Source organism: Solanum stenotomum, chromosome 4 (assembly GCF_019186545.1).
Source record: "Solanum stenotomum isolate F172 chromosome 4, ASM1918654v1, whole genome shotgun sequence".
In the NCBI taxonomy this organism is placed as follows: Eukaryota; Viridiplantae; Streptophyta; class Magnoliopsida; order Solanales; family Solanaceae; genus Solanum; species Solanum stenotomum.
Window position 1 is genome coordinate 64,689,593 of NC_064285.1, and position 15,762 is coordinate 64,705,354.

At 33.5% G+C, this 15,762-nt stretch overlaps 1 protein-coding gene across 1 annotated transcript; it reads left to right on the plus strand.

Annotated features, from left to right (window-relative positions):
• The first annotated feature begins 2,003 nt into the window (after nucleotides 1-2,003).
• On the plus strand, nucleotides 2,004-15,441 carry LOC125861978 (probable RNA-dependent RNA polymerase 5). Its single transcript, XM_049541932.1, has 20 exons — nucleotides 2,004-2,507; nucleotides 5,341-5,508; nucleotides 5,785-6,001; nucleotides 6,084-6,219; nucleotides 6,506-6,580; nucleotides 6,970-7,123; nucleotides 7,744-7,945; nucleotides 8,039-8,126; nucleotides 8,295-8,435; nucleotides 9,519-9,593; nucleotides 9,722-9,793; nucleotides 9,968-10,074; nucleotides 10,725-10,873; nucleotides 11,453-11,678; nucleotides 12,385-12,610; nucleotides 12,847-12,989; nucleotides 13,526-13,697; nucleotides 14,127-14,265; nucleotides 14,351-14,514; nucleotides 15,094-15,441. Exons 1-20 carry the CDS (start codon nucleotides 2,102-2,104, stop codon nucleotides 15,364-15,366), a joined length of 3,333 nt encoding a protein of 1,110 aa, XP_049397889.1. The 5' UTR covers nucleotides 2,004-2,101; the 3' UTR covers nucleotides 15,367-15,441.
• Nucleotides 15,442-15,762: the final 321 nt, after the last annotated feature.

Sequence of the window (15,762 nt, forward strand, 5' to 3'; positions counted from 1 at the left end):
TCGTGTATTTGCTCCTGTTGAATGGCTCACTGACACCATTGTTTTTGTATCAATACACTGGTGAATAAAATTGTTCCATCCTGAAAGGATCTATTTCTTTAAACCTCGGGTATTAAAGGAGAATAATTTTCTTAAGGAGACGTTGTGTAGTGGACTCGATTTTTTCCTTTCTGTTTCATTCTATTGTTACAAATCCTGATATGTTTTTTTACATTCATTAATTTATGCTTATATTGTTTTTGAGTACATGTTTTAAACTCTGTTGTTTATGTTTCTGCAAAATTATTGTCTTCGGTTATATTGAACATATACACATATAGTAGGTATATTCATTGTGCATAAAATAATTATGGTACTCAGTTTCAAGAATTCATGTTTTGATATTCTATATAAACTTCTATAACTTAAAAGTACTATATATAAGCTTAGATATTATCTATTTTTGCATAGATATGAAATTTCTCACTTATCAATTGAATAAATTCATAATGCAAGTTCAAAAGTTATAATTACTTTCATGTTCAAGTATAATTTCTTTTTTGATTCTGTTAACAAATTTTTGAATTTTTTCCTGAGACAAATATTCCAATTGTATAATCTATGCAATTTAAATGTGTTTTTTTTCTTACGAAATGCCTTTGTATATATTCTTATTTTCTTCTTTATTTTCCTTTTAATGTTGATTAAAAAACCAAAAAAATATTATTTCGTGAATAATTCATTCATTAGAGGTTCTTGAGTTATGTGATAATGACAAATAAATTCATGTTGAAATATTGCTAATATTTTTTTAAGAACCTATTTTTTTCCATTATTTTTAATGTATAAATATTAGTAAAGGATTATTTTACAAGTTCAATGTAATTATTTATGACTTTGCAAAGCGTAGACAAATTACCTAGTTATAGAAAAGAAAATCGGAACTATAAATTTGGGATGGGTTGAGTTGTCCTAGTATGCCACGTGTCCTTCCGGCTAAATCATGGGCAAATCAGGAAAAGTGTGATTGGACAGATACTTAAATGGAGACTATATTTAATTCATTTCGAATAATATAAGGTTATCTCTTAATTTTAAAGATTTAAATAAAAAATTATTTTGGAGATTACGAGATTTATAACCACAGTAAATAATAATTTCTATACAATGTCAATTTTATGAAATATAAAATTTAATCATTAATATTAATTTCCTGACTTAAATTTGAAATGACTTAAAGTAAAAATACGTAGTAAAACATATCACTATATAATTGAAATTGATTTCTTTTATTATATTATTTTAAAGCTAGTTAGAAAAAAATACATGATGTCTTTTTTAAGAAAATTAATAACTCATACATGATGTGCACGAAATCATCACATGAATAAATCATATATTTCTATTGTGATTACATATTAATACATGCTTTTATATATACATAATTTTATTATAAAACAATAATAATAATTAGTTATTCTTCAATATATTCTTGCAATACGATACAATCATACCAATAACCTCTTCACATCGCCAGTTTTTTTTTTTAAAATTATCATTTAAAAAAAAATAATATAAACTTAAGATATATGAGATCTTTCACTGTAATCTTGAATGGTCACATCTTGAATTGTCACTTCTTCTTTTTCTTTTGAGATGTTTTCAACTTTTAATTCTTTCCAACTGCACTTTTTTTCTGCTTTCTATTTCCTTATACAATGTATCTGAACAACCCAATATTTGATAAAAATATATAATATTACAAATTTAAGTGTATTTAAGTAATTAATTTCTAAATTAATGAAATTTATGTAAGCTTTTTTTTTTGTATCCTTACTCGAGTCTTAAGTTTGAACTTTTAAGAATGACTTTTTTTCTTTATTACCAACCTCGGCCCCAACATATGCCCGAATTCAAGTTAGTCTAATCTTAATACAAATAAAATTTGAATATCAAATGCAAATATCGAATATCGGGCGAGAAACCAACTAATTTGAAAAGTAATTTTCCAAGCTCCACTTTAAACTAAGCAGGCAAAACATTTCCCACTGTACACATTCCTCAACAAAAACCTCAATTTCTCTCTCAAAAATCCCAGTTTTCTTCACTTCAATCAGCAAAAATGGGAGATTTTTACTCTCACAACAATGAAGAAGTTGAACTTCCACATTCAGTACAACAAATGATTAACCAAATCTGCAAAAAAGAGAGACAAAATTCACCAGATGATAAAGTACGAAGACTCCTTGTAGCAATCGGAGAAGAACGTTCGCTTTGTATTTTGAGGGAAATTTCAAAATGTCAGATTAAAAAAACCCTAAGTGGATTCATTGTTTTCATGGCGAAAAAATACTATCAATCGGAAACTCAACAGTTTTATCAGAAGCAAAATTATGAAGAACCAGTTCCTTCTGCTGAAAGTTTTTATCATTCGCCTCAGATTCGAAGAAGTTCGCTGTCTTCTCCGAATTCCTCTTGTTCTTCTGTCAATTTTTCACCCAGAAATCGGCCGATTTTTCAGGATAATGGTTAAGTTTCCTATTTTTTTTTCAAACTTGCACAGTGTAATGATAAAGTGATAATTTTTTTTACTAATTTAAGTGTGCTTAAAATACATAAACTGTTGAACTTGCATGCATGTTTTTCTATTTTTGTATATATTAAAATAAGTTATTTTTATGAAATTTAAAAAGAAGATAAACATTTTTGTTCTTAGAAAAACAGGGATACACTTTATTATATTTAAGAGTTTGGAAAGATAAAAAATATATTTCCAATACATAAAATTCTAGTCAGCTTATTAAGTAATTTATGTTTATTTCCTATTTAAGAGTTCCAAAAGATACATATATGATTCTCCTTATATGAATATATACTTAGAAAGTCAATAATACAAAGAGAGCTCTTCTAGGAAGCATTAGTAAGTTTCTTGTTTGGTAGAAGAATTTTTGTTAGTGTTTGACAAACTCTTCTGGGGTCAAAACCTTTACGACCAATCACAACTTTTAAATTTTGGGATCATTATTGAAGTGAAGTGTATGATTATCTCATCTAAGAGTTTAAGTTATTATGGAGATATTTTTAGTTACTTAATTATATTCTCAACATATTCTACGATGGTGGCATGATTTCATTATATTGATTTAAAATTTAAAGAAGTAAATCCACAACAAAACTAAGAAGCCTCAATATCTACTCCTCAGGGCCGGCTCTATGCTTCTTTGAATAAGGCATTGGCCTTAGGCCCCAATTTTAGGGGGCCTCAATTTTTTAACAATAATAAATTATGTGTTGTTTTTTTTTTATAGAAAAGATTAATTATTTATGATAAAATATATATTTTTTAAAACAATTATTATTTTATTCTCTTTAATCTCATTTAAATAGAAGAAATAAAAAAAAATGTTTTATTTTCTTACATTCTCTATGCTAATATTCACATTATTTTATTCTTTTTAACTCCTTTTACACTCTCTTCTTTAAATTTTTGATAAGTTAGAGTAATATTCTATCAAAAATATGAATCAATAGTCGAAAAGTGTTGAACAAAGTGAATTGTAAATTCTTTTTCTATTCTTCTTAAATTTACAAGCATTACAACAAGCATAGTAAAATGTGGGGTATACAAAATTATCAACTTCTTGAATCAACTTCTTGAATCAAATTCTATGTTAACAATTCATATAATAATTGTCCGAGTAAGAAAATGTTTTTCAACGTTGAATTGATAAAATTTTATCTAAAGCAAATAATTGAAAAAGGAATCGAATAAATCATTTATAAAAAAATATTAAGTATACTTTGCATTTAAAAATGTAGGTTTTTTTTTGTTTAAAAAAATTAATGCATATGAAGTTTATTTAGATTTTCGGCCTCTAGTTGAAATTTCGCTTTAGGCCTCTGATTGCGTTGAGCCGCCCCTGCTACTCCTACTACATATGGATAAAAACCAATTATATTCTTTTATATGTACAATGTACTTTTTTGGTGAAGGGGACTACGACAAACCTCCTTGTCCCCTCTAGCTTCGCCCCTGCCCTCATGTGCGAGCTTGATTCTTTATTATGGATCAAGCATGTGGAAATTCTTTTTGATAAGGTGGCAATAAGATTCAAACTAAAAATCTATGCCTACTTTGATACCATATCAAATTGTGGGATCATTCATCTAAAAGCTTGAGTTGTTAGAGATAACTCAGTTTTACTTACTTAATTATTCTCAGTAGTCAATACTAATAATTATGTCCCAATAACCCTTCGGGGTGGCCCAGTGGTTTGAGCTTGGGACTTCCATGTTGGAGGTCTCAAGTTCGAAACCCCTTGCCAGCGAAAGCAAGGGGTTTGCCTTCTGGGTCGAGCTCGTCGCACTAGGCTTGCCTAGTGTGGGTTACCTCTCCTATGTGGTTTGCGAGCTATTGCATAGGAGCGAGGATTTTACCCTGTGCCCACCCAAAGGGTAGTGGCGGCAGGTTTTCTTGTCATAAAAAAATAATAATTATGTCCCAATACACTTCTCCCCTTAAATACAAGCGTTTGACATAAGAATGCACTCACTTTGCTTAACTGGAAATTAATCATTCTGTGCGGAATCCTAAAGTTGCCCCTTCTTTTTTGGGTTAAAAATTCACCTCCTTCTATCTATTCGACTCAAAAGTCTCTGTTCTAAGAATCTCTTCAGATTTATTGTACTTGATAGACAAATGTTGATAGTAACAAAAAGATAAAAAGGAAAAGCAAACACAGCTAACTACTAAATTGTAAAGTACCAAGGGTCATTAGGTTTGAGGTATAAGCCAAGTTAATCTTGATATATAATCAGTATTGCTTTATACCATAGTTGATTTTGGTATTAAAATTCATACAAAATATGCAGATTTTAATACTGGAAAGTAAATGTTATATAAATAATATTGGTATAAGTTATATGAGGATTTATGTATTATCTTATGCGGAATAGAAGGTGGAATAAGTAATACATTTATTAGGAATACATGGATAAGAGTATCTGAAGATGAAAATGTCCTTACAATAGGTAATATCTAAAGAATAATTCCCGTATTGTTTATTCACATATAAATCGAGTATATATCTGGACATTAGTTTAGGCTTAATGAAGAACTTGTTCAAATTTTTTATTGGTTGCGATCTCTTCTTCCTTTTTTTTGCATATTTACAACTCTACATGTGAACTATGTTGCTCGGACTCTCAAAAACTGTTGAACCCATGTTGGATTCTCCAAAATGCACTACTTTTGGAGTATTCGATACACACTTTTGAAGAGTCTGAACAACACAACATGTAAACATACTCAGACCGTTCAAGAATTCTAGTTTACCAATGATGGTCTTCCAATGCCTACAGACATAGTAGGTGATGCATCTGATTCTCCTACATCAGCTCCACGAATACCATCACCTCCAATGAGTCCAGTGACAACTAGCTTTCAAAGAGATCATTATGATCCTAGGCCATCTACATTCAGAGACAGGGCCAGCATACGAGGAATAAGTGAACAGTTGCTGGCACTCAGTAAGCTTGAATTAGTTTAGGCTTAATGAAGAACTTGTTCAAATTTTTTATTGGTTGCGATCTCTTCTTCCTTTTTTTTGCATATTTACAACTCTACATGTAAACTATGTTGCTCGGACTCTCAAAAACTGTTGAACCCGTGTTTGATTCTCCAAAATGCACTACTTTTGGAGTATTCGATACACACTTTTGAAGAGTCCGAACAACACAACATGTAATGTACTCAGACCTTTCAAGAATTCTAGTTTACCAATGATGGTCTTCCAATGCCTGCAGACACAGTAGGTAATGCATCTGATTCTCCTACATCAGCTCCACGAATACCATCACCTCCAATGAGTCCAGTGACAACTGGCTTTCAAAGAGATCATTACGATCCTAGGCCATCTACATTCAGAGACGGGGCCAGCACACGAGGAATAAGTGAACAGTTACTGGCACTCAGTAAGCTTGAATTCAGGAAATTCTTTTTGATTCTAAACTACATTGGGAGGTAAATTTAGCATTTATTCAAATATTTACTTTGGGACTTCTATATTGCTACAAGTTGGTATTTGATTTGGTATGCGTTGCAGGAGGAAGGTGGAGGATGTAATTATGCTCCATGATGTTGGTGACATTTTGGATATGATATATCAACCTATGTCTCATTTTGAGTCATATATTTGGAATAAATATGGTCATCTTTGTGAACATAATAAACGGGTGCAGGTGAGTTTCCATTCAATTACCACACTTGTATAGTCTGTTTTAATCTTTTAGTTAGTTCGGATTTAAGGTCTTGGTCCCAACCACTGATGTTCTTTTTCCACAGTTAAAGACTATATGAACTTTATATTTCTGTCGTTCCATTTTTGCTTTTGATGTATTTTTTTATCATTAGTGTCCACCAATAAGAGACTAGTAATACCTTGGTCTAGGTACTCACATAGTAGTCTCTTAAGTTTTAACTATTGAACTATTAATCCAACAACTGCCTTGTATCGGTGTCTTTCAGTATCTTGATTGGGATTCAGGAAGGACTCATCTTTATCATTGCCATGTCCATTCGGATGGAAGCTATACTTTTAAGGTCTGTTATTCTTGTGGTTCAAAACTTTTTGTGATTAAAAATTATTCAAGATAACTCCTTTAGCCTTTAAAGTGTTTTGTAAGTTATTCCTGTGCTTGAATTGGCTGAACAAGATTTCGGACTCCAGTAAATATTGTATTATGTAAATATTTGATTTGTGTAGCACTAGGCTGCAAATGATTCACTTTAGCTTTTTAGGCATCAAAAGTTGAATATAGAACTACTGAAGCTTGCCGTCTCCTGATACTGATACAAGAGCCCAAAAGAAATAACTGTAATGCCTATATTAATTAAGGAGTGGGCAGCATTCATTCACTTTGGACAGTTCATCACGTTACCCTAAGCATTAATATCCATTTCTTGACTTGTTTTATTTCCCTCCTCCTCAGGGTCCTTACCTGAAAGCAGAAAGAACCCATCTGCAACAGTCATTAGGAGATGAGAATGTATTGATTGTCAAGTTTGAGCAAAACACCCCAGGGTGTCCAGAAGAGATTGTTCAGAATGGAATTCTTGTTGGTTTGAGGCGCTATCGCTTTTTTGGTAATTACCTTATACATATGTCGCCAAAGTATTTCAAAATTCCTATCTTGTCTTGGAAATATAAGAAGAAATTCAGAATTTGTCTTTCTTTCTGTAATTTTAGATAGTTTTGCCGATGGACAGTGCATTTTATGAATTTTATTTTGGAATGCATGTGGCCAAGTCCATTTATTGTTGAGCTTGAGTGCTGCTGATATTTCTTTTAACACAAATATAAGAACATATATAATCTTGTCTGTTCTTGAATGATAGTAGATTCATCTAACATATGTGTCGCTACATCATAGATATATTGGGTGTAAGGCCCAACATTTGCTCCCATTCAAGTCTGATGGTCTTCTATAACATGAAAATACTGTACTTAGAGGGCAAATATTTTGCTTATTACCTACAACAACTTGTAATTAAAAGAAATTCCCGTCTTATGGCCTTCTTTTGGCCTGTGTCAATGTGGATCTTCTGTTTTCCCAAGTAGCTGTTTGATGAAACTTCTCATGTTACCAATAAATAGAAGAGTCATTCTCATTATTGTACTCAATCAGGGGTGGAAGTACCTGAGAGGTTCTGTTTTCAAGTGTTTGATGCCAATGAGGTTTTGTGTCATTGTGGTATTTGAACAGTTTATAAGGATGACGGGAAGAAGAGAAGTTCAAAGGACAAAGAGGAAAAGATCGATTCTGTCAAATGCTACTTTGTTCGAATGGAATCTCTTAATCCTTATGAAAAAGAAACTTACATTTTGCGTGACAAGATGGTCCATGAAGCAAGGTGCAATTTCATGCATGTACACATGGTCTCTAGCATGGCTAAATACATGGCCAGGTTTGCTATTTCCCGGACTCTTTTAACTTCTTAATATTTATTGCATACTTGCTGTCTTTCTTTCTGAACTGCATAGTTACTCTGATAATGCAGGTTCTCCCTAATTTTATCCACGACAGTAAAGCTTCAAGTTGATCTGAATTCAGTGAATATTGACAGAATTGAAGATATATGTTGTCATGTATATTACTTATCGAACATATAATATGTGTATATATAATCATGCATACTCGTTGCAGTTTCTTTCTCCATGTATATACCATCTCTTTATTGTTTCTCTTTCCACGGTCTCAAGGTAATGACTTCTCTTTATCATTTAATTGCCTCCTCCTTTGGGAAAAAAATGTAGGATAAGAGTGGACGAATTATCTATGATGAAGATGGGAAACCACTTATACACACAGATGGGACTGGATATATTTCAGAAGACTTGGCAAGAAAGTGTCCGCAAGATTTTTTCAATGTGAAGCATAAGTGTGCCAACTTAGAGGTAATCTGATTAAACCTAAATCACTAAGCATTTTCTTGAGGTTGATTATGCTTTTGTATTGCATTAAGAACCAGAAAACCTAATCAATGAAGTAGGTGCTCTCTTTTCAAGAATAGAGGCCCAAGAAGCACATAATTTGGCTTTATTCCAAAATTTGTCGTATGTTCGGATATAATTCCAGTGGCTGTTCATCTGAGGAATAAAGACGCAATCCTTCTAATTTATCTCATTAACCATGCAGTCCATAATGAGGCATTTTACATCCTTATCCGACTTGAAGTATCCAAGTTCACATCTCTGGGCAGAAGCCACTGCATAAATGTCAATAAAATTAAAGCAAATCCTTGAAGGTCTCAAGGTCATAAAAGAAAGTATAATTCTTAAGTGAGGGGATCAATAATCTTTAAAAAATCAAACAAGTGATTTCTTGTTGAACTTCCCATATCTTTGCTGTCCCTGCATTTGGTCATGTAGCCATTGGAAATACCTATCAAATTTTTTGTGAGTTCATCTACAAAGTTCTTAGAGAAATTAAATAACATAAACATTTGAGGACCAGTAGCTAGCTTCTCGATCAGGCAAGCAGATGAAATATAGTTTTCTCACCGTTTCAATTTGTTTGTCTTACTTTCCTTTTCAGTCCGTTAAAAAAAAGGCCTCTTTCCTTTTTTCAACTCTTTAATTCCAACTTTCCACATGGCATGCTTAAGACCATAAGATTTAAGGGCATTTTAGTGCATTCTACATATCTTTAGTTTAAGATCACAAGATTCCAAAGTCTTCTTTACTTTTTTAAACTCCGTGCCAAGTCAAAACCAAACAAACAAATTGAAACGGAGGGAGTTGCAGAAATTGGAAGAATATATTCTTAGTTCATATATTTATTTTTTCTAAATTCATTTGAATTCTCTTATTTCCTTGATTTTCTTTGGTTGTAGGCACTAGACGGTGCACAAGAAATTGTCTCTTGCATGCTTGTATTCATTAAAAGTATCTGACAGATTCATTGTTCAGTTCTTTGTATCTGTTTCCTTTCATCTCTCTTGAAGAACCTCCCATTAAATTTTTAACCAACCATTTCAGAGATATACCAATGGTGTCAAACTTGGGGAGAATTCATCTGAGTTGGGAGAGGCGGAATTTCAGAGTGGGGAACCAGTAAATGTTTTTGATGTTTACCACAATTGATTTGGAATCCCAGACCGCTGCAATTAGCAATTTTTTATCATTTAACATGGTCAGGTTGGTTCTTAGCTGATTAGTTTCATTCTTCTCTGTCTGTTTAGCCTCTGTTGATGCAGTGCCGTCTATTCTACAATGGTCTTGCTGTAAAGGGAACCCTTCTAGTCAATAGAAAGGTACTAAAACCATAGTCTGCTCCACCTGAAATGGCTTTGCCTAATATCTTAAACTTAATTGCATACTTCTGTGCGATGGCCTTATTGAAGCAGCCTTATCTTAAATGCCCCTTAATTTCTCTGCTCTCTAAGTCAACTTCCTAATGGATACAATGTTCTGTTCTTAAATATTAGCTGCCACGACGCACAATTCAGATTAGGCCCTCAATGATCAAGGTCGAGGCAGATCCAAGATTGTCAAGAGCTCAAATGTTTAACTCGTTGGAAATAAATACACCCAGGTATTTGGTACTTTTTAGTTAATTCAATATTTCTGTTAATAGAAAGATAAAAAGTTCATTGTAGGGATCTTCTTTTGACCATGAAATTTGAAATGTTACTTTCATGATCCTTCCTGTCTTATTTTAGAAATATTGTAGTAAAGCCTATTTTTTTTAAACACTAAGAGCTGCAAGTACATGTGCATATGTGAGGGAAAATATGTTATTATGCATTTCAGTAGTTAGTAAGTAACAGTTAGGAAAGACTGTTGGAAGAACCACAATATTACTGACAGAAATCGAGTCTGTATTTTTATTGCTTAGGGGACCAATTTGTCGTACCCGTTGCAGTAGGATCCCAAGTGAGGGAGGTGAATTATTTTGTGAGATTTTTGTAGTATTAAAAGAGCAAAAAGGTTTCCTAATAAAAAAGAAAAGTAAAACAAGGTTTACCACTAGGATTTTTTGATGGAGATTGAAGGATCAACTTGCCTATTACAACTGGCTCTAAAAATGGACATATCTCCCTTCCAATGATTGTTTTTTAAAAAGAATTCTTCCATGCTATCTTTGTATTACAGAATTTTCTGTTAAAATTTCTGTACTTACAGTCATTTCAGGTATATATCTATCAACTGTTGCAACTGACACCTCTTATGTTCTTCTTTCAGTCTTAAACCTAGGAATACTTATCTATCAAGAACTCTTATTGCTCTGCTGACCTATGGAGGTGTTCCCGTGGAGTATTTCTATGATATACTTAATAATACTTTGGAGGAGACACAAAGGTTATACTCAGATGAGGTGACAGCACTAAAAGGTAATTCTAGTTTTAGAAAAAATGATAATAAAACCAAGTTTCTCTGCAGCTGTTTATGGTTTGTAATCTAGCATGTACATGGAGAAATGTTGACCTTCAGATGTTGTTACGCGACAACTTTAAACTTGTGTGCAATCTGGATTATATTTCAGCATGTGGTGACATTTTTGTTCTCAAAATTTCAAATAATCTCTTGAAAACATCACATGTTTATATGAACAATTAACAATCTGGTGCCGTTACCAATTTTCTAAAAAATCCTAGAAAGTAGAAACTATGTTGCTCGGATCCTCCAAAAGTCCCGTTGACCCGATGCCTGATCTCCAAAATGCATTACTTTTGGAGGATCTGGCATACACCCTCCGACATTGTTTGAAAACTCGAGCAACACAGCCTAAAACCAAATCACTTCTTATATACCTTCTGATGCCATCTTTGCAGATTTGGTACTGAAGTTTTAGTGAAAGCCTTCATTTACCTGCATTGATCTTAATATGCACTACTCTGTTCCAAGTCTCTGTTTAATGCTTTACCAAATCAGACCCTTACTTTTTTGATTTACTGGTTGTCTCCATGCAGTTGCGGTAAACCATAGAGATCGTGATGATGCCTCTACTGCCACAAGTATGATAATGGCTGGAGTACCTCTCACTGAACCATATCTTTGGTGTTGTTTATCTTCCCTGGCAAAGGAAGAAAGAAATGGGCTCAAAGGAGGAAGACTTCCTATTGCTGATACTTTCTATCTAATGGGGACAGCTGATCCCACTGATACTTTAAATCCCCATGAAGTTTGTGTTATTCTGTAAGTATACTGTTTATATATATCTTATATGATCCTTTTCGTCCAATCCTGATGACTCACCAAAAAAAACTTTTTTGTTATGACGTTGTCAACTTCTAATCAAGTGTTTCAGTTAGACACTTGAGATTGAAATTTTGAAAAAGCGTTTGCACGTGTTTTCATTTGTCTATTAGATAGTTTAGTTAACCACATAAAATATGTCGTATCCTTTAATTATACGCATCAACCTCAAGTAAAAAATTCCTTGGATTTTATGGCCTATTTAGGCAAATGTGTATAATTAAAGGAAATGACATATTTTATGTGACTATCTAATGGATGAATGAGAACACACAAAAAATTCAAAAAATTGAATGAAAGTGTCTAATTGGAACACTCTATTGAGGTGTTCAATTGAAACAAGGCTTAGTTCGAGAGTCTAAATGGAATATCCGGACAAGTTTAAGGGGCAGGTTATGTATTAAGCCATTCGGCTTTCTATCTTAAAAAAGATATTCCTCTGTGGAAAATCAGTATGACTCTGAAGTAGTTTGGTGAAAGCTGATTGTTAGAATCTATCTCATCGATGCACTCATCATCAACTTACCCATTGATTGTTAGAATCTATCTCATCGTTGCACATTTGCTCATTAGTCTAATGACAAGGTTGCAGAGCCTGTATTTTTAGCTGGAAATTTACAAAGTAAAACTACGACATTTTATGCAGTGAACATGGGCAAATATTTGGAGAGGTACTAGTATACAGGAATCCTGGACTTCATTTTGGTGATATCCATAGACTACTTGCTGTCCCTGTGAAGAACCTTGGAGACATAGTTGGAAATGCTAAATATGGAATATTTTTCTCCACAAAAGGTCCAAGATCAGCGGCCACTGAAATTGCTAATGGTGATTTTGATGGAGATAAATATTGGGTCTCTCAAAACCCCCAGGTCAACTTTATCTCTACTACTGGCTAATTGTTCTAATTTCTTTGCTTAATGATTTGATTGAACTACCTCAGATTGGGTCCTCCATTTGCACCCTACATGCCCATCTAGTAATGACAATGAAAAATCAATAAATGAAAAGAAAAAAGAACATATTGTTATATCATTTCATTTCTTGAATGAATGAAAATACTGAACGAGTTCCGTCCAATTTGCGCATGTTATGTTTTATGCTTCAGCTGTTAAAATATTTCACTGCAAGTAGACCGTGGAGCCGAATCCATTCAACACCAAAGACATTGCATAGGGAGCCCAACAACTTCTCTGTGGAGGAAAGGGAGCATGAACTCTTTCAGACATTTCTAGAAACTAGGATGCCAAAGTATGTATAGAATGCCCTTTTTTGCCTTTCAAAGTTAGAATAGTCTCTTTGATATTGTCTGAAACATGTCTCTTCGGTGAAGAGTGCAACATACAGTTCCTGTATATCTGAATGGTAAAAGTTGCTCATCCTTGGGAGTCGGGAAGTCCCCGAGCTAATGAGCATCGGATGACTGGAAAATCTTTTCTGAAAGGCACATAAGTTATTTTAATTTAACCTGGTTAAGCTTTCTGTTATATCTATAGATCCTGATCCAGAATTAAATGCTCATTTATCGCTGAGCGGATCCAGGATTTACATTTAATGGGTTCAACATTTGAATTCTTACCATTGAACCCATTGCATTTCTAAAATTATGGTTTCATAGTTACTATTTGGAATTTTTTTAGTGATTCTTACATATATATTTATATTCTGTGTCAAAAGTACTGGGTTCAGTTGTACCCTTTACTTCTACTCTCCATCCACCTCTGGCTTTTACTGCTTTAAAACGAATGCTCATGTTTCGCTTTTATTCACTTGGTTTACTCTTTCAGCTATAGCATGGCTGATGCTTCTGCTAACTGGTATGCACTCATGGATAGACTTCTGATAGTGGGGAAAAATAACACCACAGAGAATGAAGAGACAAAGTCCGTGAAAGAAAAATTGTTCGAGTTGATTGATTTGTATTATGACGCTATAGACGCCCCAAAAAGTGGGAATAAGGTTACTTTCTTTAGCCTAATCTCTGTTTGATAGCCCTTATTGTGACAATCATATACTTAAGTGAATGTTTTCTACTGTTCTGTTCCCTAAATCTTTTCTATTAGTTTGATGCCTCTTGCCTGAAAACTTCAGATTCACTATACATGTTTTGAAGAAAAATACGCACTTCTAGTCCATAAGCGATTTGACAATCTACTCTTACTTCCAAAGCTAGAGTTGATATTGATTGAACATTTTTGAGTTAATGGTCAAAAACACACCTAAAGTATCCCGTTTTTCGAGTTCCAAACCTGAACTATAAAGTAGGAAACTCGAAAAACCAGGATACTTTAGCTGTGTTTTTGGTCTTTCTCAATATGTTTTTGTTAATGTTTTTAATGTTGTTGAGTTATCAAATTCTTGTCTTACCGCTCTTGCTTCTATCCACAGGTCTACATCCCAAAGAGGTTGAAAGTAGACAAGTTTCCGCATTTCTTGCAAAAGAAAGAAAGTTATCACTCTACCTCTGTCTTAGGAGAAATTTATGACCGGGTTGAGAAATTTAAAGCTGAAGAACCAGTTGCTGTAGGCAAGTGTTTGATCCATATACTGATTGAATATTGCAATTGCTTACTGGTTGCGCATTTGACATATATCGTATTTTGTATGTCCAGAAATTAAGAAACTTTCGGCTTTTGAGGTTGGAATCCCTGAGACATGTTTGAGGTTATGGGAGGAAAGGTACAGAAATTACAGATTTGAGATGAAGGAAGCACTGAACACCAGCAGTGAATCGAAAAATGACTTAGCTGACCAGGTTATTAAAAAGTACAAACAGGTAAAACCTTTCTTTTATCAACCTTTGAGAAATTTCTTTGTTCAGTCCCACATCGGCCCACCTGATAAGCTAGCTTTTAGGGTTGGATTAGGTCCGAAGGTCGATATACAACCTTCAACAGTCATTTTAAGACGGTGAAAAGGTGAAAAATACCAATGAATATCTTAATGTTACCTTTTGTTATACTTTGGGGTCATTCATACCCTTGTTAGCAAATTGTTTCATATTTACCCTTGGCCCAACAGAGCTCTAGCATGGATCCTTAAGTTTAATTGAGGATAACTCGGTTCAATTTGGAGCTCCGTTAATGGTAAGACTTGAAGTATTAGATGAGGGTAAAACTAGATATTTCGTATAATAGATGGGTAAATTTGGACGTTTTCCCTTGTAAGAAACCAAACATGAGCACCACAATTAGTTGTATCAGTGGGAGTTTACAACACAATAATCGTGGTTCAATCCTCACCGATCCCATTCCTCCTTCCTTTCCCACGATTCATCGATGTAATAGATTTTCTTAATCCAAAAGTCACCATGAGTGTTCATTTCTCTCCCTTGATTTTTCAAATTTTCATGCAGCTGTTGTATGAAGCACCGGATATGGAGGAGAGCATAAGGAGTACAACGGACATATATAACGATGCACTTGCTATTTATCGTGTGACTTATGATTACGCGAAAGCTATAGGCGACGTCAGAAAGTGTGGTTTTGCATGGAAAGTTGCAGGTGCAGCCCTTTGCAGGCTTCATGCTGAGCTTCATGCAAAGGAACATAACCAAAAAGTAGTGGCTATGTCACCTTCTATATTGCATAAATTATTGAACTTGAGGATCAATCAAAAAGTGTCTTAACATGTAAAATAGATGTGTTGACAATTTAGTGTATATATGCTTTTCTTGTGTTAGTATTCTTCTCTCCCACTTTAATTAATTGAACTCTTACAAAATAGAAGTTACTTGGGTAAGAAATGGAAATAACTGGTCATACTTGTGTGAGACATTATTTGATTGACAAATGAAACTACATGAGACCCATTTGTCAAACTGACAAAGGGACATCTTAATTCCCCTCCACCATTAATTTTTCTAGTTAGGGGATAAGCTGGTATGTTGGTTATGAGTTCAGTCGAGTTTAGTAATTTTTTTAGTTCAAACTCTAAATTTGTAATAAGAAATTCATTACAAGTGTATAAATTATTAATTTAAAACTCAATAGCTCAAAATAATTAAAATTCCAAACCCACAAAC